This window comes from Haemorhous mexicanus, chromosome 34, assembly GCF_027477595.1.
Source record: "Haemorhous mexicanus isolate bHaeMex1 chromosome 34, bHaeMex1.pri, whole genome shotgun sequence".
Lineage (NCBI taxonomy): Eukaryota > Metazoa > Chordata > Aves > Passeriformes > Fringillidae > Haemorhous > Haemorhous mexicanus.
In genome coordinates, this window is record NC_082374.1 from 2119988 (window position 1) to 2147704 (window position 27717).

General features: G+C 59.2%; 1 protein-coding gene across 1 annotated transcript; it reads left to right on the forward strand.

Annotated features, from left to right (window-relative positions):
• Positions 1-5: 5 nt before the first annotated feature.
• Positions 6-27716, forward strand: CC2D1A (coiled-coil and C2 domain containing 1A). Its single transcript, XM_059872064.1, is given in 30 exon segments — positions 6-65; positions 339-413; positions 592-739; positions 810-922; positions 1866-1928; positions 3872-4062; positions 5055-5403; positions 7078-7123; positions 7236-7310; positions 7386-7507; positions 10306-10423; positions 10554-10608; positions 10702-10793; positions 11447-11619; positions 13590-13712; positions 15075-15133; positions 17419-17482; positions 17484-17536; positions 18306-18379; positions 18485-18543; positions 19775-19826; positions 19946-20042; positions 21361-21451; positions 23446-23580; positions 25738-25787; positions 25913-25967; positions 26060-26186; positions 26270-26346; positions 27400-27447; positions 27552-27716. Coding segments are annotated over 29 exon segments (2781 nt in total). The 5' UTR covers positions 6-65; positions 339-362; the 3' UTR covers positions 27573-27716.
• The last annotated feature ends 1 nt before the right edge of the window (position 27717 follows it).

Here is a 27717-nt window from a genome sequence, read left to right on the forward strand (position 1 = left end):
GCGGCTTTTTTACGACGGCGGTGCTGTAAAGCGCGGGGTGTTGACAGCGACCGGCGGAGCAGGAAGTGAGTGAGGATAAACCGGGATAAACCGCGATAAACCGGGACAAACCGGGACAAACCGCAGCACCGGGATCGGGGGGTGAGGCCTGCGGACAGCCGCGGGCTGGCGGCGCTTTGTGGGGTGCTCTGGGAGGGCGGCAAAACCCGCGGTGGGGCCTTGTGAGGGGCGCGGGGGGGGGGGGTGCACCGAGAATTTTGGGGGCGCTCTGAGGGGGATTGGGGCGGCTCGGAGGGGCTTAAATGAGAGTGGGGGTCTCCCCTTTTCCCCCTCCCCAGCTCGGCCCGGCAGGACGCAGAGCCATGAGCCGAGCCAGGAGGGTCCCGGGCCGGGGGGCGGCCATGGCCAGGCAGGTACGTGCGACCCCCGGGACCCCCTGCTCTGGGTGCTGAGGGGAGGGGGATCCCATCCTCTCCTCCTTCCCCTCAGCGCTTTGGGGGATCCCTGGATCCCTCGGGATCCCCCTCGCGGGGATCCCTGGAGCCCCTCGCGGGTTTTGGGGTCCCCTCAGCGCTGTCGCCCCCTCCCCAGATGGGGCTGCTGGCGGATCCCGGTACCGGGGGCAGCCCCGGGGATGGCGGTGCTGACGGGGACGCGGCGCTGGAGGCGGAGCTGCTGCAGCTGCTGGGGGGCCCGGAGGCACCGGGGAGGGGGGGAGCACCCCCACCCCCCCAGCCAGGTAAATCCTCCCCTCCCCCCCTCGAACCGCCCCCCAAAATTGGGTTTGAGACCCCCCTGTGCCCCCCCAGATCTGGCAGCAGTGGAGGCCCTGGCCCAGCTCTGCCTTCGGGACCCCCCCGAGGAGGAGGAGGAGGAGGAGGAGGAAGGGGAGGAAGATCTGGAGAACGAGGAGGAGCTGCTGGTGAGGGGGGAGGTGCTGGGCCTGGATTTTTGGGATCCCTGGGTTTTTGGGATCCCTGGGTTTTGGGATCCCTGGGTTTTGGGGATCCCTGGGTTTTGGGGATCCCTGGGTTTTTGGGATCCTTGGGTTTTGGGATCCCTGGATTTTGGGGATCCCTGGATTTTGGGGATCCCTGGGTTTTGGGATCCCTGGGTTTTGGGATCCCTGGGCCTGGATTTTTGGGATCCCTGGGTTTTGGGATCCCTGAGCTTGGATTTTTGGGATCCCTGGGTTTTTGGGATCCTTGGGTTTTGGGATCCCTGGGTTTTGGGATCCCCGAGCTTGGATTTTTGGGATCCCTGGGTTTTGGGATCCCTGGGCCTGGGTTTTGGGATCCCTGGGCCTGGGTTTTGGGATCCCTGGGTTTTGGGGATCCCTGGGTTTTGGGGATCCCTGGGTTTTTGGGATCCTTGGGTTTTTGGGATCCCTGGGTTTTTGGGATCCTTGGGTTTTGGGATGCCTGGGTTTTGGGATCCCTGGGCCTGGATTTTTGGGATCCCTGGGTTTTGGGATCCCTGAGCTTGGATTTTTGGGATCCCTGGGTTTTGGGATCCCTGAGCCTGGGTTTTGGGATCCCTGAGCTTGGATTTTTGGGATCCCTGGATTTTGGGGATCCCTGGGTTTTGGGATCCCTGGATTTTGGGGATCCCTGGGTTTTGGGATCCCTGGGTTTTGGGATCCCTGGGCCTGGATTTTTGGGATCCCTGGGTTTTGGGATCCCTGGGCCTGGATTTTTGGGATCCCTGGGTTTTGGGATCCCTGGGTTTTGGGATCCCTGGATTTTGGGATCCCTGGGCCTGGATTTTTGGGATCCCTGGGTTTTTGGGATCCCTGGATTTTGGGGATCCCTGGGTTTGGGGATCCCTGGGTTTTGGGATCCCTGACTCCTGGGGTCTCTGAGCAGGCAGAGCTGCAGGAGGTGCTGGAGGAGGGCTCTGGGAGCGCAGTGGGTGTGGAGACCCCGCAGGTACGGCCGGGCTGATCCCAGGGCTGATCCCATTCCCAGGGCTGATCCCAGGGCTGATCCCAGTGCTGATCCTAGTGCTGATCCCAGTCCCAGTCCTGATCCCATTCCCAGTCCTGATCCCAGTCCTGATCCCAGTGCCCATCCCAGGGCTGATCCCAGTGCTGATCTGATCCCAGTGCTGATCCCAATCCTGATCCCAGTGCCCATCCCAGTCCTGATCCCAGTGCCCATCCCAGTCCTGATCCCAGTGCTGATCCCAATCCCATCCCAGTGTTGATCCCATTCCCAGTGCTGATCCCAGTGCTGATCCCAATCCTGATCCCAGTCCCAGTCCTGATCCCAGTGTCCCTCCCAGGGCTGATCCCAGTGCTGATCCCAATCCTGATCCCAGTGCCCATCCCAGTTCTGATCCCATTCCCAGTGCCCATCCCAAGGTGGGTCCTGGAGGGGCTCCCAGTGCTCCCAGTATTCCCAGTGCTCTCGGTGTTCCTGGTGTTCCCAATGTTTCCAGTGCCCCGGTGCTCCCAGTATTCCCAGTGACCCGGCCGGGCTCCCAGTGCTCCCGGTATTCCCGGTACTCCCAGTGTTCCCAATGTTCCCAGTGACCCGGTACTCCCAATGTTCCCGGCACTCCCAGTATTCCCAGTGCTCTCGGTATTCCCAGTGTTCCCAGTGTTCCCAGTGCTCCTGGTGCTCCCGGTATTCCTAGTGTTCCCAATGTTCCCGGTGCTCCTGGTATTCCCAGTGCTCTCGGTATTCCCGGTATTCCCAGTATTCCCGGTGCTCCCAGTGTTCCCAGTGTTCCCAGTGCTCCCGGTACTCCCGGTATTCCCGGTGTTCCCAATGTTCCCAGTGACCTGGTGCTCCCGGTACTCCCGGTATTCCCGGTGTTCCCAATGTTCCCGGTACTCCCAGTGTTCCCAGTGACCCGGTGTTCGGAGTGCTCCCAGTATTCCCGGCACTCCCGGTGTTCCCAGTGCTCCCGGTATTCCCGGTGCTCTCAATGTTCCCGGCACTCCCGGTATTCCCAGTGCTCCCGGTATTCCCGGTGTTCCCAATGTTCCCAGTGCTCCTGGTATTCCCAGTGCTCCCAGTATTCCCAGTGTTTCCGGTGTTCCCAGTGACCTGGTGCTCCCAGTGCTCCCGGTGTTCCCGGTGTTCCCAGTGCTCCCGGTATTCCCAGTGTTCCCAGTGTTCCCAGTGACCCGATGTTCCGAGTGCTCCCAGTATTCCCAGCACTCCCGGTATTCCCAGTACTCCCGGTATTCCCGGTGTTCCCAATGTTCCCGGTGCTCCCAGTGTTCCCAATGACCCGGTATTCCCGGTACTCCTGGTATTCCCAGTGCTCCTGGTATTCCCAGTGTCCTGGTGTTCCCAATGCTCCCAGTATTCCCGGTGCTCCCGGTATTCCCAGTGCTCCCAGTACTCCCAGTATTCCTGGTATTCCCAGTACTCCCAGTGTTCCCAATGACCCGGTATTCCCAGCGCTCCCAGTGTTACCAGTGCTCCCGGTGTTCCCAATGTTCCCAGTGCTCCCAGTATTCCCGGTGTTCCTGGTGCTCCCAGTGTTCCCAATGACCCGGTGTTCCCGGTATTCCCAGCACTCCCGGTATTCCCGGTATTCCCGGTGTTCCCGGTGTTCCCGGTGCTCCCGGTATTCCCGGTATTCCCAGTGCTCCCGGTGCTCCCGGTGTTCCCAGTGTTCCCAATGTTCCCAGTGCTCCCGGTATTCCCGGTGTTCCCAATGTTCCCAATGACCCAGTATTCCCGGTGCTCCCGGTATTTCCGGTGTTCCTGGTGCTCCCAATGTTCCCAATGACCCGGTGTTCCTGGTATTCCCAGTGCTCCCAGTATTCCCGGTGCTCCCGGTGTTCCCAATGCTCCCAGTGCTCCCGGTATTCCCAGTGCTCCCGGTATTCCCGGTATTCCCGGTGTTCCCGCAGGACCCCGCCCCCGCGGCGGCGCTGCTGGCCGAGCTCTCGGAGCGGGCGGAGCTTTACCGGGCCGCCCTCGCCAACGCCAGCGGGAACGGGGCGCGGCTCCGGCGCCTCCAGCGCGGCCTCGCGGTGAGCCCCGACCCCGGCAACCGGCACCGGATCCCGGCCTGCCCGGAAATCCCCCGGGATTCCCGCCGGTTTGTCACAAATCTGAGCCAGTTTTGTGCTGGTTTTCCCAGTTCAGCCCAGTTTTATCTCACTTTTCCCAGTTCAGACCAGTTTTATCTCACTTTTCCCAGTCCTGATCACTTTTATCTCACTTTTCCCAGTTCAGACCAGTCTTTTCCCAGTTCAGACCAGTTTAATCTCACTTTTCCCAGTCCTGATCCCACTTTTATCTCACTTTTCCCAGTTCAGCCCAGTTTTATCTCACTTTTCCCAGTCCTGATCACTTTTATCTCACTTTTCCCAGTTCAGACCAGTCTTTTCCCAGTTCAGACCAGTTTAATCTCACTTTTCCCAATCCTGATCCCACTTTTATCTCACTTTTCCCAATCCTGATCCCACTTTTATCTCACTTTTCCCAGTTCAACCCAGTCTTTTCCCAGTTCAGACCAGTTTTATCACATTTTTCCCAGTTCAGACCAGTCTTTTCCCAGTTCAGACCAGTTTTATCTCACTTTTCCCAGTTCAGCCCAGTTTTATCTCACTTTTCCCAGTCCTGACCAGTTTAATCTCACTTTTCCCAGTTCAGACCAGTTTAATCTCACTTTTCCCAGTCCTGACCAGTTTTATCTCACTTTTCCCAGTCCTGACCAGTTTAATCTCACTTTTCCCAGTCCTGATCACACTTTTATCTCACTTTTCCCAGTCCTGATCACTTTTATCTCACTTTTCCCAGTTCAGACCAGTTTCATGATCATGACAATGAAATCCCATTTCACTCCACTGATTCCATTATTATTATTATTATTATAATTATCATTATCATTATTATTATTCCTCCATTTATTCCATACTACCATTATTCCATTTCACCCCCTTATTTCACTCTTTCCCATCCATTTCCTTTGATTTAATCCTGAGTTTTATCCCACTTTTTCCCCATTTTTCCCCATTTTCCCCAACCCTGCCCCTTTCCCCCCCTCCCCCACCACTTTTTCACCATTTTCCCCCTTTTTTCCCCCAGACCCTGGAGCAGATGCTGCGCTCGGTGCGCAGCGGGAAACCGATCCACCGGCCCGACATCCCTCCTCCCGTGGCCCTGGGCAAGACCCCCGAGCTGCCTGCCGAGCCCCCAGCCCCAAATCCCCCCCAGGATCCCCCCCAGGATCCCCCCCAGGATCCCCCACAGGATCCCCCCCCAGGATCCCCACCTGGATCCCCCCCAGGATCCCCCCCAGGATCCCCCCCAGGATCCCCCCCAGGATCCCCACCTGGATCCTCACCTGCGCCTCCAGGAGCTGCAGAAGGAAGCTCTGCTGGCCAAACGCCGTGGGGACAACGCCACGGCCCTGAGCCACTTCAGGGCAGCCAAGGTGGGCTCAAAATGCCCAGAATTTCCCCCAAAAATCCCCCTCAATTTCCTCAAAAAATCCCTCTGAATTTCCTCAAAATTCCCAGAATTTCCCCCCAAAAAATCCCCCTGAATTTCCTCAAAATTCTCAGGATTTCCCCCAAAAAATTCCTCTGAATTTCCCCCACAAAAATCCCCCTGAATTTCCCCCCAAAATCCCCCTGAATTTCCCCCAAAAATTCCCTCAATTTCCCCTGAATTTCCTCAAAATTCCCAGAATTTTCCCCCAAAATTCCTCTGAATTTCCCCCCCAAAAAATCCCCCTGAATTTCATCAAAATTCCCAGAATTTCCCCCCAAAAATCCCTCTAAATTTCCTCAAAATTCCCAGAATTTCCCCACAAAAAATCCCCCTGAATTTCCTCAAAATTCCCAGAATTTCCCCTAAAAATTCCCCTGAATTTCCCCCCAAAAAATTCTCCTGAATTTCATCAAAATTCCTCTGAATTTCCCCCCAAAAAATTCCCCTGAATTTCCCTCTCAAAAAATCCCCCTCAATTTCCTCAAAATTCCCAGAATTTCCCCCAAAATTCCTCTGAATTTCCCCCCAAAAATCCCCCTGAATTTCCCCCAAAATTCCCAGAATTTCCCCCCAAAATCCCTCTAAATTTCCTCAAAATTCCCAGAATTTTCCCCAAAAAAATCCCTCTGAATTTCCTCAAAATTCCCAGAATTTCCCCCAAAATTCCTCTGAATTTCCCCCCAAAAATCCCCCTGAATTTCTTCAAAATTCCCAGGATTTCCCCAAAAATCCCTCTAAATTTCCTCAAAATTCCCAGAATTTCCCCACAAAAAATCCCCCTGAATTTCCCCCAAAAATCCCAGAATTTCCCCCCAAAAATCCCCCTCAATTTCCTCAAAATTCCCAGAACTTCCCCCCAAAAAATCCCCCTCAATTTCCTCAAAATTCCCAGAATTTCCCCCAAAATTCCCAGAATTTTCCCCAAAAATTCCCCTCAATTTCCCCCAAAAAATCCCCCTGAATTTCCTCAAAATTCCCAGAATTTCCCCCCAAAAATTCCTCTGAATTTCCCCCCAGAAAAATCGCCCTGAATTTCCCTCAAAATTCCCAGAATTTCCCCCAAAAATTCCTCTGAATTTCCCCCTAAAAAAATCCCTCTGAATGTCCTCAAAATTCCCAGAATTTCCCCCCCAAAAATCCCTCTAAATTTCCTCAAAATTCCCAGAATTTCCCCACAAAAAATCCCCCTGAATTTCCTCAAAATTCCCAGAATTTTCCCCCCAAAATTCCCAGAATTTCCCCCCCAAAAAAATCCCCCTCAATTTCCTCAAAATCCCCCAGAATTTTCCCCCAAAAATTCCCAGAATTTCCCCCCAAAAATCCCCCTGAATTTCCCCCAAAATCCCCCGAACTTCCCCAAAATTCCCAGAATTCCCCAAAAATCCCCTGAATTTCCCCAAAATTCCCAGAATTCCCCTCAAAATTCCCAGAATTTCCCCAAAATTCCCAGAATTTCCCCAAAATTCCCAGAATTTCCCCCAAAATCCCCCTCAATTTCCCCAAAATTCCCAGAATTTCCCCCAAAATCCCCCGAACTTCCCCAAAATTCCCAGAATTTCCCCAAAAATCCCCCGAACTTCCCCAAAATTCCCATTTTTTCCCTGCGCTTTTCCAGAGGTTGCAGGCACAGCTGGAGGCGCTGGGACCACGCCCTGCTCCCGGTGAGAGACCCCTCCCCCAACCTTCATTTGGGGGTGAAAAATCCCATTTTTGGGGTTCAAACTTTCCATTTTGAGGGGTGCCGGTGAGATTTGGACGCTCCTTTCCTTGCAGATCCGCAGCCTGAGGAATCCAGGGATCCACCAGCGAAGGATCCACCGGGGAGGGATCCAGCGGCCTCCAGCCCAGGTCAGCTCCCTCCTGGGAGGGCAGGAGGGAGGAAATTGGGGGGATTTGTTGGGATTTTGGTGTTTCTGCCCCCAGAGCCCCCCCGGGAGGTGCGGGAGGCGCTGGAGCAGCGCATGGAGCGCTACCGGGCGGCGCTGGGCCAGGCCCGGGCCAGCGGGGACGCCAGGAAGGCTCGGATGCACCAGAGGATCCTCAAGGTGGGGAGGGGGCCCTGGGAGCCCGGGGAGGGGTCCTGGGGTGGGGGAGGGAGAGCAGGGCAGAGCTCTTGGGGTTCCAGTCCGAGAGTGACAGTGCCAGTCCAGGGCTGGGGTCCCAGTCCCAGATCCCAGTCCAGAACCACGATCCCAGTCCAGAACCATGATCCCAGTCCAGAACCAGGATCCCAGTCCAGAACCATGATCCCAGTCCAGAACCATGATCCCAGTCCAGAACCACGATCCCAGTCCCAGATCCCAGTCCAGAACCACGATCCCAGTCCCAGATCCCAGTCCAGAACCATGATCCCAGTTCAGAACCATGATCCCAGTCCAGAACCACGATCCCAGTCCAGAACCACGATCCCAGTCCAGAACCACGATCCCAGTCCCAGATCCCAGTCCAGAACCACGATCCCAGTCCCAGATCCCAGTCCAGAACCACGATCCCAGTCCCAGATCCCAGTCCAGAACCACGATCCCAGTCCAGAACCAGGATCCCAGTCCAGAACCATGATCCCAGTCCCAGATCCCAGTCCCAGAACCATGATCCCAGTTCAGAACCACGATCCCAGTCCAGAACCATGATCCCAGTCCCAGATCCCAGTTCAGAACCACGATCCCAGTCCAGAACCATGATCCCAGTCCCAGATCCCAGTTCAGAACCACGATCCCAGTCCAGAACCATGATCCCAGTCCCAGATCCCAGTCCCAGAACCACGATCCCAGTCCAGAACCATGATCCCAGTCCAGAACCATGATCCCAGTCCAGAACAGAGATCCCAGTCCAGAACCATGATCCCAGTCCCAGATCCCAGTTCAGAACCATGATCCCAGTCCAGAACCATGATCCCGTCCAGAACCATGATCCCAGTCCCAGATCCCAGTCCAGAACCACGATCCCAGTCCAGAACCACGATCCCAGTCCAGAACCAGGATCCCAGTCCAGAACCATGATCCCAGTCCCAGATCCCAGTTCAGAACCATGATCCCAGTCCAGATCCATGATCCCAGTCCAGAACCACGATCCCAGTCCAGAACCATGATCCCAGTCCAGAACCACGATCCCAGTCCAGAACCATGATCCCAGTCCAGAACCATGATCCCAGTCCAGAACCATGATCCCAGTCCCAGATCTGCATCCCAGATCCATGATCCAGTCCCAGATCCCAGTCCAGAACCACAATCCCAGTCCCAGATCCCAGTCCAGAACCACGATCCCAGTCCCAGATCTGCATCCCAGAACCATGATCCCAGTCCCAGATCCCAGTCCCAGATCCATGATCCCAGTCCAGAACCACGATCCCAGTCCAGAACCACGATCCCAGTCCCAGATCTGCATCCCAGATCCTTGATCCCAGTCCCAGATCCTTGATCCCAGTCCCAATCCCTTGATCCCAGTCCCAGAGCAGTGTCTGGTCCCAGTATCCCCACAACGACACCAGTCCCTCCCTGTGGGTGCTCCCAGTCCGTCCCCAGTGCTCCCAGTTTGGCTCCCAGTGCTCCCAGTCTGCTCCCAGTGCTCCCAGTGTGTCCCCAGTGCCCTCTGGGAGCCCCCTGACCCCTCTGTGCCCCCTCCCCAGCAATACCAGGCCGCCCTGGGTGCCCTGAGCGCGGGCAGAGCCGTGGATCTCTCGGAGCTGCCGGTGCCCCAGTCTGGCTCCCAGTGCTCCCAGTGCTCCCAGTCTGCTCCCAGTGCTCCCAGTCTGTCCCAGTGCCCCTCTGGGAGCCCCCCTGACCCCTCTGTGCCCCCTCCCCAGCAATACCAGGCCGCCCCTGGGTGCCCTGAGCGCGGGCAGAGCCGTGGATCTCTTGGAGCTGCCGGTGCCCCAGTCTGTCCCCAGTGCTCCCAGTGCTCCCAGTCTGCTCCCAGTGCTCCCAGTCTGCTCCCAGTGCCCCTCTGGGTGCCCCCTGACCCCTCTGTGCCCCCTCCCCAGCAATACCAGGCCGCCCTGGGTGCCCTGAGTGCGGGCAGAGCCGTGGATCTCTCGGAGCTGCCGGTGCCCCAGTCTGTCCCCAGTGCTCCCAGTGCTCCCAGTCTGCTCCCAGTGCTCCCAGTGCTCCCAGTCTGTCCCAGTGCCCTCTGGGAGCCCCCTGACCCCTCTGTGCCCCCTCCCCAGCAATACCAGGCTGCCCTGGGTGCCCTGAGTGCGGGCAGAGCCGTGGATCTCTCGGAGCTGCCGGTGCCCCAGTCTGTCCCCAGTGCTCCCAGTGCTCCCAGTCTGCTCCCAGTGCTCCCAGTCTGTCCCAGTGCCCCTCTGGGAGCCCCCTGACCCCTCTGTGCCCCCTCCCCAGCAATACCAGGCCGCCCTGGGTGCCCTGAGTGCGGGCAGAGCCGTGGATCTCTCGGAGCTGCCGGTGCCCCAGTTTGGCTCCCAGTGCTCCCAGTGCTCCCAGTGCTCCCAGTGTGTCCCCAGTGCCCTCTGGGAGCCCCCTGACCCCTCTGTGCCCCCCTCCCCAGCAATACCAGGCTGCCCTGGGTGCCCTGAGTGCGGGCAGAGCCGTGGATCTCTCGGAGCTGCCGGTGCCCCAGTCTGTCCCCAGTGCTCCCAGTGCTCCCAGTCTGCTCCCAGTGCTCCCAGTCTGTCCCAGTGCCCCTCTGGGAGCCCCCTGACCCCTCTGTGCCCCCTCCCCAGCAATACCAGGCCGCCCTGGGTGCCCTGAGCGCGGGCAGAGCCGTGGATCTCTCGGAGCTGCTGGTGCCCCAGTCTGGCTCCCAGTGCTCCCAGTGCTCCCAGTGCTCCCAGTGTGTCCCCAGTGCCCTCTGGGAGCCCCCTGACCCCTCTGTGCCCCCTCCCCAGCAATACCAGGCCGCCCTGGGTGCCCTGAGTGCGGGCAGAGCCGTGGATCTCTCGGAGCTGCCGGTGCCCCCGGGTATGTTCCCCATCCCTGACCCCGACCTGGGGGGGCACGCTGGGGGTGGGTGGGGGTCTCATTCCCATTCCCATCAGGACCCCTCCCCTTTTTTCCAGGCTGCCCCCCCCATCCAGGGCACAGAGAGCCCAGCAGGGCCCAGCATTTCGGGGATGCTGGAGGCGGCCCTGAAGCTGACGGAGCAGAAGGAGGAAGAGGAGGAGGAGGAAGAGAAAAAAGAGGAGGCCAAGGTGGGATTTGGGATTTGGGGGTGCTGGGAATTTTTTTGGGGAGGGGGGGAATTGTTGGGGGGGGACATTCCCAGTGATTTTTTACCTTTCCAGGTTCAGCCCAGCGCTCCCCCCCGTGCCCCCTCCCAAACAACAACAACAACAACCCCGGAATTCCCACCCGGCTCCTAAACCTGCAGGGAAAGGTACAGGAGGGGCTGGGGGTGGGCATGGTGGGGGTCAGGGCACCCCCTGGGCATGGTGCCCCCTCTCAGGACCCCCCTGGGCACTGGGACCCCCACCCAAACAATCCTCCTGGAATTCCCACCCGGCTCCTAAACCTGCAGGGAAAGGTACAGGAGGGGCTGGGGGTGGGCCATGGCGGGGGTGTGGGCACCCCCTGGGCACTGGGACCCCCCTCTGAGGACCCCCCTGGGCACTGGGACCCCCTCTGAGGACCCCCCTGGGCACTGGGACCCCCACCCAAACAATCCTCCTGGAATTCCCACCCAGCTCCTAAACCTGCTGGGAAAAGTACAGGAGGGGCTGGGGGTGGGCATGGAGGGGGTGTGGGCACCCCCTGGGCATTGTGCCCCTCTCAGGACCCCCAGGACCCCCATGCCCCCCTCCCAGGACCCCCCTGGGCACTGGGACCCCCTCCCAAAGGGGTGAGGGTCCCCCCTGACCCTGTTTAGCCCCCCCAAGCTCAGGCCGCCCTGCGTGCCAAGCGCTGCCAGGACCTGCCGGGTGCCAAGGAGCTGCTGCTGCCCCCACCCTGTGCCCTCCTGCCCCCCGTGCCCCCCTCCCAAGGGGGTGAGGGTCCCCCCAGTGCCCCCCTGACCCCGTTGTGCCCCCCCAGCCCAGCAGCAGCTGGAGTTCCTGGAGCTGAGGCGCCGGCAGCTGGCTCAGGCCGCCCTGCGTGCCAAGCGCTGCCAGGACCTGCCGGGTGCCAAGGAGCTGCTGCGCCGTGCCCGGGGCGTGCAGGGGCTGCTGGCGGCTGCCAGGGCTGGGCTGCCCGTGGACCTGGCTCAGGTGAGCAGGAGGGCTGGGATCCGGCCTGAATCCTGGCCTGAATCCTGGCCTGAATCCTGGCCTGACTCCTGGCCTAAATCCTGGCCTGACTCCTGGCCTGAATCCTGGCCTGAATCCTGGCCTAAATCCTGGCCTTAATCCTGGCCTGAATCCTGGCCTAAATCCTGGCCTGAATCCTGGCCTGAATCCTGGCCTGAATCCTGGCCTAAATCCTGGCCTAAATCCCGGCCTGAATCCCGGCCTGAATCCGGCCTGAATCCTGGCCTGAATCCTGGCCTGAATCCCGGCCTGAATCCTGGCCTGAATCCTGGCCTGAATCCTGGCCTGAATCCTGGTCTTAATCCTGGCCTGACTCCTGGCCTAAATCCTGGCCTGAATCCTGGCCTAAATCCTGGCCTAAATCCTGGCCTAAATCCTGGCCTGAATCCCGGCCTGAATCCTGGCCTGAATCCCGGCCTAAATCCTGGCCTGAATCCTGGCCTAAATCCTGGCCTGAATCCTGGCCTGAATCCTGGCCTGAATCCTGGTCTGAATCCTGGCCTGAATCCTGGCCTGAATCCTGGCCTGAATCCTGGCCTGAATCCTGGTCTGAATCCTGGTCTTAATCCTGGCCTGAATCCTGGCCTAATCCTGGCCTAAATCCTGGCCTGAATCCCGGCCTGAATCCTGGCCTAAATCCTGTCCCAAATCCCATCCTAAATCCTGGCAGGATCTTGTCCTAAATCCTATCCCAAATCCTGGCCAGGATCCAGCCCAAATCCCATCCTAAATCCTGTCCCAAATCCCATCCTAAATCCTGGCTAGGATCCCATCCCAAATCCCGTCCTAAATCCCGGCCAGGATCCTGTCCTAAATCCTGTTTGGGATCCGTCCCAAATCCTGGCCAGGATCCAGCCCAAATCCTGTCCTAAATCCTGGCCAGGATCTCATCCCAAATCCCATCCCAAATCTTTGGGATTTCCCCAAGATCCCCCCAAATCCCAAACCCCAAAAACCCCAAATCCAAACCCCAAATCCCACACCCCCCAAACCCCAAACACACCAAAAACCCCCCAAACCCTCAAAACCCCAAATACCCCAACCCCCAAATCCCAAACCCCAAATACCCCAAACCCCAAAAAACCCCAAAACCCCAAACACCCCAAACCCCAAATTCCACACCCCAACCCCCAAATCCCACACCCCAAAATCCCCAAACCCTAACCCCAAAAACCCAACCCCCCAAATCCCCCAAATCCCCCAAACACCCCCAAAATCCCCCAAAAATCCCCCAAACCCCCAAAACCCCAAAAACCCCAAACCCCAAATCCCAAACCCCAAATACCTCAACCCCCAAATTCCACACCCCAAAACCCCAAACCCCAAATCCCCCAAACCCCCAAACACCCCAAAAATCCCCCCAAAATCCCCCCAAACCCCAAAAACCCCCAAAACTCCAAATACCCCAACCCCCAAATCCCACACCCCAAAAACCCCAATCCCCAAATCCCACACCCCAAAAACCCCTATCCCCAAAAACACCAAACCCCCAAACACCCTCAACCCCTAAACACCCCAAAAACCCCAAAAACCCCCCAAAATCCCCCAAACCCCCAAAACCCCAAAAAACCCCAAACTCCAAATCCCACACCCCAAAAACCCCAATCCCCAAATCCCCTAAACCCAAAAATCCCCCAAAAATTCCCCAAACCCCCAAAACCCCAAAAACCCCAAACACCCCCAAATCCCAAACCCCAAACACCCCAAAAACCCCAAAATCCCCCCAAAATCCCCAAACACCCCAAAACCCAACCCCCAAATCCCCCCAACCCCAAACACCCCAAACACCCCCAAAATCCCCCAAACCCCAAAAACCCCCAAAACTCCAAATACCCCAACCCCCAAATCCCACACCCCAAATACCCCAAACCCCAAATCCCAAACCCCAAAATCCCCCAAAACCCCCAAACCCCAAATCCCCCACCCCTTAGGTGCCCGAGGTGCCGCTGGACGGGGCCGAGTTCGAGCTGGGCCCGGCCCGGGGGGTCCCGAGACCCCCCGAGGTCACGAGAACCTTCCTGCAGCTGGCGGGGGCCCTGCGCCGGCAGCACCAGGTGGGGCACCCCAAAAACTGGGGAGACCCCAAAACTGGGGGGGAAATCCCCAAAAAATGGGGGGGAAACCCTAAAAAAAATGGGGGGGAAACCCCAAAAAATGGGGGGGAAATGCTAAAAAATGGGGGAGAAACCCCAAAAATATGGGGAATCCCAAAAAATGGAGGGGAAATGCTAAAAAATGGGGGGAAATCCCCAAAAATGGGGGGGAAACCCTAAAAAGAATGGGGGGGAGAAACCCCAAAAAAATGGGGGGGAAATGCTAAAAAATGGGGGGGAAACCCTAAAAAATATGGGGGAAAACCCCCAAAAATGGGGGGGAAATGCTAAAAAATGGGGGGGAAACCCCAAAAACTGGGGGGGAAATCCCCAAAAAATGGGGGGGAAAACCCCAAAAAAATGGGGGGGAAATCCCCAAAAAATGGGGGGGAAACCCTAAAAAATATGGGGGGGAAAACCCCAAAATATGGGGGGGAAATCCCCAAAAAATGGGGGGGAAATGCTAAAAAATGGGGGGGAAACCCCAAAAACTGGGGGGGAAATCCCCAAAAAATGGGGGGGAAAACCCCAAAAAAATGGGGGGGAAATCCCCAAAAAATGGGGGGGAAACCCTAAAAAATATGGGGGGGAAAACCCCAAAATATGGGGGGGAAATCCCCAAAAAATGGGGGAGAAATGCTAAAAAATGGGGGAGAAACCCCCCAAAAAATATGGGGGGGAAACCCCAAAAAATGGGGGAGAAACCCCAAAAAAATGGGGGGGAAATGCTAAAAAATGGGGGAGAAACCCCCCAAAAAATATGGGGGGGAAACCCCAAAAAATGGGGGGGAAATTCCCCCAAAAATGGGGGGGAAACCCTAAAAATTGGGGGGGAAACCCTAAAAATTGGGGGGAAAACCCAAAAAAATGGGGGGAACCCCAAAAATTTGGGGGTAATATCCCAAAAAATAGGGAGGAACCCCAAAAATTTGGGGGAACCCCAAAAATTGGGGGGAACCCCAAAAAAGGGGGGTAACCCCAAAAAAATGGGGGGAAACCCCAAAAATTTTGGGGAAATATCCCAAAAATTGGGGGAAACCCCAAAAAATGGGGGCGAAACCCTAAAAATTTGGGGGGGGAAACCCAAAAATTGAGGGGGAAACCCAAAAATTGGGGGGGAACCCCAAAATTTGGGGGTAATGTCCCAAAAAATGGAGGTGAAACTCCAAAAATTGGGGGAAAACCCAAAAAAATGGGGGGAAAATCCCAAAAATTGGGGGGGGACCCCCAAAAACCGTGGGGGAAATCCCCCAAATTGGGGAAATATCCCCAAAATCTCCTTCCTCGATCTTCCTCCTCCTCCTCCTCCTCCTCCCCCCCCAGCTGTGCCTCAGTTTCTCCCGGCAGTTCGCTCACCTGGGGAACATCGCCGAGACCGCCAGGTGAGCTGGGCTGGGGGAGGGGCTGCGGCTTCATCCTCATCGTCTTCGTCACCCTCATCATCCTCGTCATCCTCGTCCTCATCTTCACCTTCATCTTCATCATCTTCATCATCCTCATCATCCTCATCTTCATCTTCATTATCTTCATCCTCACCTTCATCATCCTTATCCTCATCTTCACCTTCATCTTCATCACCCTCATCATCCTCATCCTCACCTTCATCATCCTTGTCCTCATCTTCACCTTCATCTTCATCATCTTCATCATCCTCATCATCCTCATCTTCATCTTCATTATCTTCATCCTCACCTTCATCATCCTTATCCTCATCTTCACCTTCATCTTCATCACCCTCATCATCCTCATCTTCATCTTCATCCTCATCTTCATCGTCCTCATCATCCTCATCATCCTCATCTTCATCATTTTCATCATCCTCATCTTCCTCATCATCCTCATCTTCATCATCTTCATCATCCTCACCTTCATCATCCTCATCTTCATCATCCTCATCTTCATCATCTTCATCATCCTCATCTTCATCATCCTCATCTTCCTCATCATCCTCATCTTCATCATCTTCATCATCCTCATCTTCATCATCTTCATCTTCATCTTCATCATCCTTATCCTCATCTTCACCTTCATCTTCATCATCTTCATCCTCATCTTCATCTTCATCCTCATCTTCATCTTCATCCTCATCTTCATCATCCTCATCATCCTCATCATCCTCATCTTCATCATCTTCATCATCCTCATCTTCATCATCCTCATCTTCATCATCCTCATTTTCACCTTCATCTTCATCACCCTCATCATCCTCATCTTCATCTTCATCCTCACCTTCATCTTCATCTTCATCTTTATCCTCATCTTCATCATCTTCACCTTCTCCTTCATCTTCATCCTTGTCTTCACTTTCATCCTCACCTTCATCTTTATCATCATCATCTTCATCTTCACCGTCATCTACATCATCTTCATCCTCATCTTCACCTTCATCCTCATCTTCATCACCCTCATCATCATCATCTTCATCTTCATCTTCATCCTCATCTTCATCTTCTCCTTCATCCTCATCTTCATCTTCATCCTCATCTTCATCACCCTCATCATCATCATCTTCATCTTCATCTTCATCCTCATCTTCATCTTCTCCTTCATCCTCATCTTCATCTTCATCCTCATCCCCATCTTCATCATCCTCATCTTCATCTTCACCTTCATCTTCATCTTCATCATCCTCGTCTTCATCTTCATCCTCATCTTCATCATCTTCATCATCCTCATCTTCATCATCCTCATCTTCATCATCTTCATCTTCATCATCCTCATTTTCACCTTCATCTTCATCACCCTCATCATCCTCATCTTCATCTTCATCCTCATCTTCATCATCTTCATCCTCATCTTCATCTTCATCCTCATTCTCATCTTCATCCTCACCTTCATCTTCATCCTCATCTTCATCATCTTCACCTTCACCTTCCTCTTGGTGTTCATCCTCATCCTCATTCACCGTCACCTTCATCGTCATCTTCACTTTCGTCTTCATCACCTTCATCCTCATCTTTGGGGGGGGTCTCACCTGCCCAGGTGTGGTTGGGGGGGTGTGGTGGGTGTGTCACGTGACCAGGTGTGGTTGGGGGGGTGTGGTGGGTGTGTCACGTGACCAGGTGTGGTTGGGGGGGTGTGGTGGGTGTGTCACGTGACCAGGTGTGGTGGGTGTGTCTCACCTGGGCAGGTGTGGTGGGCGTGTCTCACATGACCAGGTGTGGTGGGTGTGTCTCACCTGGCCGGGTGTGGTGGGTGTGTCACGTGACCGGGTGTGGTGGGCGTGTCTCACCTGGGCAGGTGTGGTGGGTGTGTCCCACCTGGCCGGGTGTGGTGGGTGTGTCTCACCTGCCCAGGTGTGGTTGGGGGTGTGTCTCACCTGGGCAGGTGTGTCTCATCTGGCCGGGTGTGGTGGGTGTGTCTCACCTGGCCGGGTGTGGTGGGTGTGTCTCACCTGCCCAGGTGTGGTGGGTGTGTCTCACGTGACCAGGTGTGGTGGGTGTGTCTCACCTGGCCGGGTGTGGTTGGGGGGGTTTTGGGGGGTGTGTCTCACGTGGCCGGGTGTGGTGGGTGTCTCACCTGGCCGGGTGTGGTGGGCGTGTCTCACGTGGCCGGGTGTGGTGGGTGTGTCTCACCTGGCCGGGTGTGGTGGGCGTGTCTCACGTGACCAGGTGTGGTGGGTGTGTCTCACCTGGCCGGGTGTGGTGGGCGTGTCTCACCTGGGCAGGTGCGAGGCGCTGGCCGAGGAGTGCCGGCGCTCCATGGACACCCTGAGGAGGGAGCACGGCCGGGGGGGGGCCCCCCCCGACACCGCGCTGGGAACAGAGAACCTTCCACGTGGTCAGGTGAGGGGGGCACACCTGGGGGGAGGGGATTTACCTGGGGGGGGGATGGCACACCTGGGGGGGCACACCTGGGGGGCACCTAGGGGGGTAGGGAACACCTGGAGGGCACCTGGGGGGAGGGGATTTACCTGGGGAGGGATGGCACACCTGGGGGGGCACACCTGAGGGGCACCTGGAGGGGGGAGGGAACACCTGGGGGGGGATGGCACACCTGGGGGCACACCTGGGGGGGGATGGCACACCTGGGGGGGCACACCTGGGGGCACACCTGGGGGGGGCACACCTGGGGGGGCACACCTGGGGGCCACCTGAGGGGCACCTGGGAGGGGTGGAGATTTACCGGGGGGCGGGGGGGGGATGGCACACCTGGGGGGCACACCTGGGGGGTGGGGAAACACCTGGGGAGGCACCTGGGTTGGGGATGGCACAACTGGATGGGGATGGCACACCTGGGTGAGCATGGCACACCTGTGGGTGAGGATGGGTACACCTGGGTGAGGTTGGCACACCTGGATGGGCACACCTGGGGGGGTGGGGATTTACCTGGGGGGGGATAGCACACCTGGGGGGACACACCTGGGGGGTGGGGAAACACCTGGGGGGCACCTGGGTTGGGGATGGCACACCTGGATGGGCACACCTGTGGGTGGGGTTGGCACACCTGGGTGGGTGAGGGTGGCACACCTGGGTGAGGATGGCACACCTGTGGGTGGGGTTGGCACACCTGGGCAGTCTCTGACAGGTTCCCCTCCCCCCCCTTTACCTGCAGGATGTTCCCCGAGCTGAGCAGCAGCGACCTGGAGCTGGGCATCGAGAGGGGGAGGGGCATCCCCGTGCCCCCAGGTGGGCACCTGGGTGGGGGGGAGGGGGGGAGGGGCTCACCTGGGGCTCACCTGGGGGTCACCTGCTCACCTGGGGTGGCCCCTCCCCCCCCCCTTCCCCCCCCAGGTGTGGCCCCAGGTGACCTGGACACCTTCGTGCGCTTCGAGTTCCCCCACCCCAGTGCGGTGAGTGACCCCAAAATCCCCCCTGGGACCCCCAAAAATGGGTCTGGGACCCCCAAAATCCACCCCCGGGACCCCCAAAATGGGTCTGGGACCCCCAAAATCCCCCCTGGGACCCCCAAAAATGTCCCAAAACCCCCCCAAAATCCCCCCGGGACACCCAAAATGGGTCTGGGACCCCCAAAATCCCCCCTGGGACCCCCAAAATGGGTCTGGGACCCCCAAAATCCCCCCTGGGACCCCCAAAATCCCCCCTGGGACACCCAAATATGTCCCAAAACCCCCCCAAAATTGTCCCTGGGACCCCCTAAATGGATCTGGGACCCCCAAATTTCCCCTGGGACCCCAAAAATGTCCCTAAGCCCCCCAAAATCCCCCCTGGGACCCCCAAAATCCACCCCGGGACCCCCAAAATTTCCCTAAGCCCCCCAAAATTCCCCCTGGGACCCCCAAAATGCCCCTGGGACCCCCAAAAATGTTCCAATTACCCCAAAATTCCTCCTGGGACCCCCAAAATCCCCCCTGGGGCCCCCAAAATCCCCTCTGGGACCCCCAAAATTGTCCCAATGACCCCCAAATTGGCCCTGGGACCCCAAAATTGTCCCTAAACCCCCCCAGAATCTCCCCTGGGACCCCCAAAATTCCTCCTGGGACACCCTAAATGGGTCTGGGACCCCCAAATTTCCCCTGGGACCCCCAAAATGTCCCTAAACCCCCCCAAAATCCCCCCTGGGACCCCCAAAATCCTCCCTGGGACCCCCAAAATGGGTCTGGGACCCCCAAAATCCCCCCTGGGACCCCCAAAATCCCCCCTGGGACCCCCAAAATGGGTCTGGGACCCCCAAAATCCCCCCCTGGGACCCCCAAAAATGTCCCAATGACCCCAGAATTCCTCCTGGGACCCCAAAATTCCTACTGGGACCCCCAAAATCCCCCCTGGGACCCCCAAAAGGTCCCAAAACCCCCTCAAAATCCCCCCTGGGACCCCCAAAATGGATCTGGGACCCCCCAAAATCCCCCCTGGGACCCCCAAAATTTCCCTAAACCCCCCAAAATTCCCCCTGGGACCCCCAAAATCCCCCCCGGGACCCCCAAAAATGTCCCAATGACCCCAAATTTTCCCCTGGGACTCCAAAATTGTCCCTAAACTCCCCCAAAATCCCCCCCAAACCATCCCCAAATTCTCGAAGACCCCTCCCCAAATTCCCCCTTCCCCCCCCCCCCCCCCCCACAGGAGGAAGCGCAGCGAGACAAAACCCCCGTGGTGAAGAGCACGGACTGTCCCGGTAACCCCGGGATTTTGGGGAGGGGGTCGCGGCTCTGGGGGTCTCCCCGGACTCTTGGGGGTGTCCCCAATATGGGGGGGGGGGTGGTCCCTGATTTTTTGTCGCCGCCCCCTCCCCAGAATTCCGGGCGCGGTTCCGGCTGCGGCTCCTCCGCGGCCACCGGGGGCTGCGGCGGCTCCTGAGCCGCGGGATCCGCCTGGAGGTGGCTCAGAAAGGGTAAAAAGGGGGAATTTTTTGGGCTGAAAAAAGGTGAAAAAGGTGAAAAAAGTGAAAAAAGAATGTGGGGGGCTTCGGGGGTTTAAAGGGGGAGGGGGTGGGAGGCGGGAGGAGTGAGGGGGGAGTGGGGAAAAGGAGAGAAAAAAAAGCAAAAATCGGCGCAAAAAATAGAAAATCCTGAGCGGGCGTTTAGTGGGAGTTTTGGGGCATTTTGGGGGCATTTCTTGGGATTTTGGGGCGTTTCTTGGGAGTTTTGGGGCATTTTGGGGGCATTTCTTGGGATTTTGGGGCGTTTATTGGGAATTTTGGGGCATTTTTGGGGCATTTCTTGGGATTTTGGGGCATTTTGGGGCATTTCTTGGGAGTTTTAGGGCATTTTGGGGGCATTTCTTGGGATTTTGGGGCGTTTATTGGGAATTTTGGGGCATTTTTGGGGCATTTCTTGGGATTTTGGGGCATTTTGGGGCATTTCTTGGGAGTTTTAGGGCATTTCTTGGGAATTTTGGGGCATTTTGGGGTCATTTCTTGGGAGTTTTAGGGCATTTCTTGGGAGTTTTGGGGCATTTTGGGGGCATTTCTTGGGAGTTTTGGGGCATTTCTTGGGAGTTTTGGGGCATTTTGGGGGCATTTCTTGGGATTTTGGGGCATTTCTTGGGAATTTTGGGGCATTTTGGGGGCATTTCTTGGGATTTTGGGGCATTTTGGGGTCATTTCTTGGGAGTTTTAGGGCATTTCTTGGGAGCTTTGGGGCATTTTGGGGGCATTTCTTGGGAGTTTTGGGGCATTTCTTGGGAATTTTGGGGCAATTCTTGGGAATTTTAGGGCATTTATTGGGAATTTTGGGGGATTTCTTGGGAGTTGTAAGGCATTTATTGGGAATTTGGGGGCATTTATTGGGCATTTATTGAAATTTTGGGGGGTTTATTGGGAGTTTTGGGGCATTTCTTGGGAATTTTGGGGCATTTATTGGGAATTTTGGGGCAATTCTTGGGAATTTTGGGGGATTTCTTGGGAATTTTGGGGCATTTTTGGGGCATTTATTGGGAATTTTGGGGCATTTCTTGGGAATTTGAGGGCATTTCTTGGGAGTTTTGGGGCATTTGTTGGGAATTTTGGGGCATTTTTGGGGCATTTATTGAAATTTTGGGGGATTTATTGGGAGTTTGGGGCATTTCTTGGGAATTTTGGGGCATTTCTTGGGAGTTTTGTGGCATTTTGGGGGCGTTTATTGGGATTTGGGGGCGTTTCTTGGGATTTCCGGGGCGGGGATTCATTTTTGGGGCATTCTGGGCCATTTCGGGGCGGGGATTTTCCTCAGGGGGCTGTTCCGGCCCGAGCGCGCTCTGGGCTCGGCTCTGCTGCGCCTCGAGGGGCTCGAGGGGAGCTGCGAGCTGCGGGAGCAGCTGGAGGTGAGCCAGAGCCTCCTGGCACCCCTGGCATTCCCGAGCTCCAGATGTGCCCCTTCCTCCACCCCGAGCTCCCAGATGTGCCCCTTCCTCCATCCTGGTGGTTCCAGATGTGCCCCTTCCTCCATCCCGAGCTCCAGATGTGCCTCTTCCTCCATTCTGGGGATCCCAGATGTGCCCCTTCCTCCACCCCGAGCTCCAGATGTGCCCCTTCCTCCATCCTGGTGGTTCCAGATGTGCCCCTTCCTCTTTTCTGGGGATCCCAGATGTGCCCCTTCCTCCACCCCGAGCCCCAGATGTGCCCCTTCCTCCACCCCGAGCTCCAGATGTGCCCCTTCCTCTTTTCTGGGGATCCCAGATGTGCTCCTTCCTCCAGCCCGAGCTCCCAGATGTGCCCCTTCCTCTTTTCTGGGGATCCCAGCTGTGCCCCTTCCTCCATCCTGGTGGTTCCAGATGTGCCCCTTCCTCTTTTCTGGGGATCCCAGATGTGCCCCTTCCTCCATCCCGAGCTCCAGACGTGCCCCTTCCTCCATCCCGAGCTCCAGATGTGCCCCTTCCTCTTTTCTGGGGATCCCAGATGTGCCCCTTCCTCCATCCTGGTGGTTCCAGATGTGCCCCTTCCTCCATCCCGAGCTCCAGATGTGCCCCTTCCTCTTTTCTGGGGATCCCAGATGTGCCCCTTCCTCCATCCTGGTGGTTCCAGATGTGCCCCTTCCTCTTTTCTGGGGATCCCAGCTGTGCCCCTTCCTCCAGCCCGAGCTCCCAGATGTGCCCCTTCTTCCACCCCGAGCTCCCAGATGTGCCCCTTCCTCCACCCCGAGCTCCAGATGTGCCCCTTCCTCCATCCTGGTGGTTCCAGATGTGCCCCTTCCTCCAGCCCGAGCTCCCAGATGTGCCCCTTCCTCCATCCCAAGCTCCAGATGTGCCCCTTCCTCTTTCCTGGGGATCCCAGATGTGCCCCTTCCTCCATCCCGAGCTCCAGATGTGCCCCTTCCTCCATCCTGGTGGTTCCAGATGTGCCCCTTCCTCCATCCTGGTGGTTCCAGATGTGCCCCTTCCTCTTTTCTGGGGATCCCAGATGTGCCCCTTCCTCCATCCCGAGCTCCAGATGTGCCCCTTCCTCCATCCCGAGCTCCCAGATGTGCCCCTTTCTCCATCCTGGTGGTTCCAGATGTGCCCCTTCCTCCATCCCGAGCTCCAGATGTGCCCCTTCCTCCATCCTGGTGGTTCCAGATGTGCCCCTTCCTCCCTCCTCCATCCCGGGGATTCCCGAGGTTCCATTCCCACCCTTCCCCGTTATTCCCCCCGTTCCCCGCCGTTCCCGATCCCACCGTTCCCCGTTATTCCCACCATTCCCCGCCGTTCCCGGTCCCACCCTTCCCCGTTATTCCCACCCCCCTCATTCCCACCATTCCCCCCGTTCCCGGTCCCACCATTCCCCGTTATTCCCACCGTTCCCGGTCCCACCATTCCCCGTTATTCCCACCCTTCCCATCCCCACCGTTCCCGTTATTCCCACCCCCCTCATTCCCACCATTCCCTGCCGTTCCCGGTCCCACCGTTCCCCTTTATTTCCCCCGTTCCCGGTCCCACCGTTCCCCGTTATCCCCTCCGTTCCCGGTCCCACCATTCCCCGTTATTCCCACCCTTCCCATCCCCACCGTTCCCGTTATTCCCACCCCCCTCATTCCCACCATTCCCCGCCGTTCCCGGTCCCACCGTTCCCCGTTATTCCCCCCATTCCCGGTCCCACCATTCCCCGTTATCCCCTCCGTTCCCGGTCCCACCGTTCCCTTTTATTTCCCCCGTTCCCGGTCCCACCGTTCCCCGTTATTTCCACCCCCCTCATTCCCACCATTCCCCGTTATCCCCGCCGTTCCCGGTCCCACCGTTCCCCGTTATTCCCCCCGTTATTCCCACCCTTCCCATCCCCACCGTTCCCCGTTATCCCCGCCGTTCCCGGTGCCACCCCGTGCCCGGTGTCCCGGTGTCCGCAGCTGCTGGACGGGCGGCGCCGCACGGGCGGGCTCCTGGAGGTCTGGGTGCGGATCCGGGAACCGCTCGGGGCTCAGCGGCAGCTGGAGCCGCGCTCCGAGCGCTGGCTGCTGCTGGAACCGGCGCCCGAGGCCACCGTGAGTGCCGGGAGCGCACCGGGAGCCGCCGGGATGGGCTGGGAACCCACCGGGAACCCCCCGGGAATCCACCGGGAACCGCCGGGATGGGCTGGGAATCCACCGGGAGCCGCCGGGATGGGCTGGGAACCCACCGGGAACCGCCGGGATGGGCTGGGAATCCACCGGGAGCCGCCGGGATGGGCTGGGAATCCACCGGGAACCGCTGGGATGGGCTGGGAATCCACCGGGAGCCGCCGGGATGGGCTGGGAACCTGCTGGGAACCCCCCGAGAATCCACCGGGAGCCGCCGGGATGGGCTGGGAACCCACCGGGAGCCGCCGGGATGGGCTGGGAACCCACCGGGAACCCCCCGGGAACCCACCGGGAGCCGCCGGGATGGGCTGGGAACCCACCGGGAACCGCCGGGATGGGCTGGGAACCCCCCGGGAGCCGCCGGGATGGGCTGGGAATCCACCGGGAACCGCCGGGATGGGCTGGGAACCCCCCGGGAACCCCCCGGGAATCCACCGGGAGCCGCCGGGATGGGCTGGGAACCCACCGGGAACCGCCGGGAACCGCCGGAATGGGCTGGGAATCCACCGGGAACCTCCCGGGAATCCACCGGGAGCCGCCGGGATGGGCTGGGAACCTGCTGGGAACCCCCCGGGAATCCACCGGGAACTGCCGGGATGGGCTGGGAATCCACCGGGAGCCGTCGGAATGGGCTGGGAATCGGCCGGGAACCCCCCGGGAATCCACCGGGAACCGCCGGGATGGGCTGGGAACCCACCGGGAACCCCCCGGGAATCCACCGGGAGCCGCCGGGATGGGCTGGGAACCCACCGGGAACCCCCCGGGAATCCACCGGGAGCCGCCGGGATGGGCTGGGAATCTACCGGGAGCCGCCGGGATGGGCTGGGAACCCACCGGGAGCCGCCGGGATGGGCTGGGAACCCACCGGGAGCCGCCGGGATGGGCTGGGAATCCACCGGGAGCCGCCGGGATGGGCTGGGAACCCACCGGGAACCTCCCGGGAATCCACCGGGAACCGCCGGGATGGGCTGGGAATCGGCCGGGAACCCCCCGGGAACCCACCGGGAGCCGCCGGGATGGGCTGGGAATCCACCGGGAGCCGCCGGGATGGGCTGGGAACCCACCGGGAACCGCCGGGATGGGCTGGGAATCGGCCGGGAACCCCCCGGGAATCCACCGGGAGCCGCCGGGATGGGCTGGGAATCCACCGGGAGCCGCCGGGATGGGCTGGGAACCCACCGGGAACCCCCCGGGAATCCACCGGGAGCCGCCGGGATGGGCTGGGAATCCACCGGGAACCGCCGGGATGGGCTGGGAATCGGCCGGGAACCTCCCGGGAATCCACCGGGAGCCGCCGGGATGGGCTGGGAACCTGCTGGGAACCTCCCGGGAATCCACCGGGAGCCGCCGGGACCCCGCGGGATGGGCTGGGATGAGCCGGGAGCCCCCCGGGAACTCACCGGGGGCCGGGAACCCACGGGGAATCCGCGCGGATCCGTGGGGAACCCACCGGGAACTACCGGGATCGGCCGGGAACCCGCCCGGGACTCCCCGGGACTCCCGCGGGATTTTCTGGGAACCACCGGGAGCCCCCCCGGCACCCCTCGGGAACGACTGGGAGCCCCCCGAGACCCTCGGGAATGGCCCGGAACCACCGGGAACCCCCCGGGACCCCTCGGGAATGGCCGAGAGCCCCCCGGGACCCCTCGGGAACGACCGGGAACCCCCCGGGACCACTCGGGAATGGCCGAGAGCCCCCCGGGACCCCTCGGGAACGACCGGGAGCCCCCCGAGACCCCTCGGGAATGACCGGGAACCCACCGGGAGCCCCTCGGGACCCCTCGGGAATGGCCGAGAGCCCCCCGGGACCCCTCGGGAATGGCCCGGAGCCACCGGGACCCCTCGGGAACGGCCGAGAGCCCCCCGAGACCCCTCGGGATTGGCTGGGAACCACCGGGAACCCCCCGGGACCCTCGGGAATGGCCCGGAACCACCGGGAACCCCCCAGGAGCCCTCGGGAATGGCCGAGAGCCCCCCGGGACCCCTCGGGAATGACCGGGAACCCCCCGGGAGCCCCTCGGGATCCCCCCGGGACCATCCCGCGGGATCCCCCCGGGCTCACCCCGAGCTCCTCCCGCGCAGCTCCCCGCCCCCAAACCTCCCGCGACCACCCCGAAGGACGGGAACAACCGGTGAGCACCGGGACAATTCCCGGGGGTTGGAATGGAGGGGTGCGACCCCCGGGGGTGCGACCCCCTCCCTCCGGTATCCCGGAGCCTCTCCGGTTTTCCCAAGGATCCCAAATCCCTTTTCCCAGATCCCTGCCGAGCCTCAACCTGCTGCTGTTCGACCGCGAGCGGCTGGAACGGAAGGTCAGGGAGACATTTTGAGGAAGGAGGGAGGTCCCCCTGACCCCTCCCCTAATTTGTCGCCCCCCTCCCCTAATTTGTCGCCCCCTCCCCAGATGGTTCCGTTCGGCCGCGCCGGGCGCCCGGTGCCCCCCGAGCTGCGGCAGCAGCACCAGGAGCTGCTCCGGCGCATCCAGGGGCTGCGGGAGCGGCTGCAGGGGGGCGACCCCCGCTTCCGCACCGGTGAGAGGGGGCGTGGACCCCCCAAATCCGCTTTTTTTCCCGTTTTTCTGGGTTTTTATCCCGATTTTTTGGGTGGTTTTTAGAGTACGCCGAGCACCTGGAGCGCCACCTGAGGCTCTACACGGAAGCCGCGCGGCGCCTCGGGACTCAAGGGGAGAGGGTGGGTGAGACCCCCCACCCCAAATTTCACCCCACCCCCGAGGTGGGGGAACGCCCCCCGCAGTGTCCGGGACACGCCCAAATCCTGGTGGTCCCGCCCCAAAAATCCTGGTGGTCCCACCCCAAAAATTCAGATGTTCCCACCTAAAAAATCCTGGATCATCCCCGGTCCCTCTTGGACACTCCCAAATTCTGGTGGTCTCATCCCAAAAAAATTCTTGACCACCCCTAAATTTTGGTGTTCCCACCCCAAAAATCCCAGACCACCACCCCCAGATCCTCCTGGACACTCCCAAATCCTGGTGGTCCCACCCCAAAAATCCTGGTGGTCCCAAATCTTCCCAAATTCTGGTGGTCCCACCCCAAAATATTCTGGACACTGCCAAATTCTGGTGGTCTCACCCCCAAAAAAAAAATCCAGGACCACCCCCAGTTCCTCCTGGACACCCCCAAATCCTCGTGGTCCCCCCCGCCCCAAAAAATCCTGGACACCCCCAAATTCTGGTGGTCCTGCCCCAAAAATCCTGGTGGTCCCACCCCCCAAAAAAAAATCCTGCACCACCCCCAAACCTTGAGATCCTCCCAATTCCTGCTGCCCCCCAAATTCCTGATGGGACCCCCAAATTCCTGCTGCCCCCAACCCAAATTCCTGCTGCCCCCCAGACCCCCTCATTCCCCTCCCCAAATCCCTCCTGGGGGCAGTTTTGGGGGTCTCCCCCCCTCATTCCCCTCCCCAAATCCCCTCCTGGGGGCAGTTTTGGGGGTCTCCCCCCCTCATTCCCCCCCCCCAAATCCCCTCCTGGGGGCAGTTTTGGGGGTCTCCCCCCCTCATTCCCCCCCCCAAATCCCTCCTGGGGGCAGTTTTGGGGGTCTCCCCCCCTCATTCCCCTCCCCAAATCCCCCCTGGGGGCAGTTTTGGGGGTCTCCCCCCCCCATTCCCCCCCCCAAATCCCCTCCCTGGGGGCAGTTTTGGGGGTCCCAGCCCTGATTGCCCCCCCCGAACCCCCCCTGGGGGCAGTTTTGGGGGTCCCCCCTGATTTTCCCCCCTCCCCAGGAGGCGGCCAAGGAGGCTCTGTACAAACGGAACCTGGTGGAGAGCGAGGTGAGGACCCCCGTGGGGGTGGGGGGGTGAAATTTGGGGGGGGTCCTCAAACCCCCCCCCAACCCCCCCCCCCCACCCCCCCTCACTGTTCTTTTCTCTTCCAGCTCCAAAAGCTCCGTGGATGAGACCCCCCCCCCAATTCCACGTGGGGTATTGTGGGGGTTCAGAGACCCCCTCCCCAATTTGGGGGGGCTCTGGGGACCCCCCCCCTCACCCCGTGCCCACTGTGACAATCACAGGGATCAGAGCTGCTACATCCCCCTCCCCAAA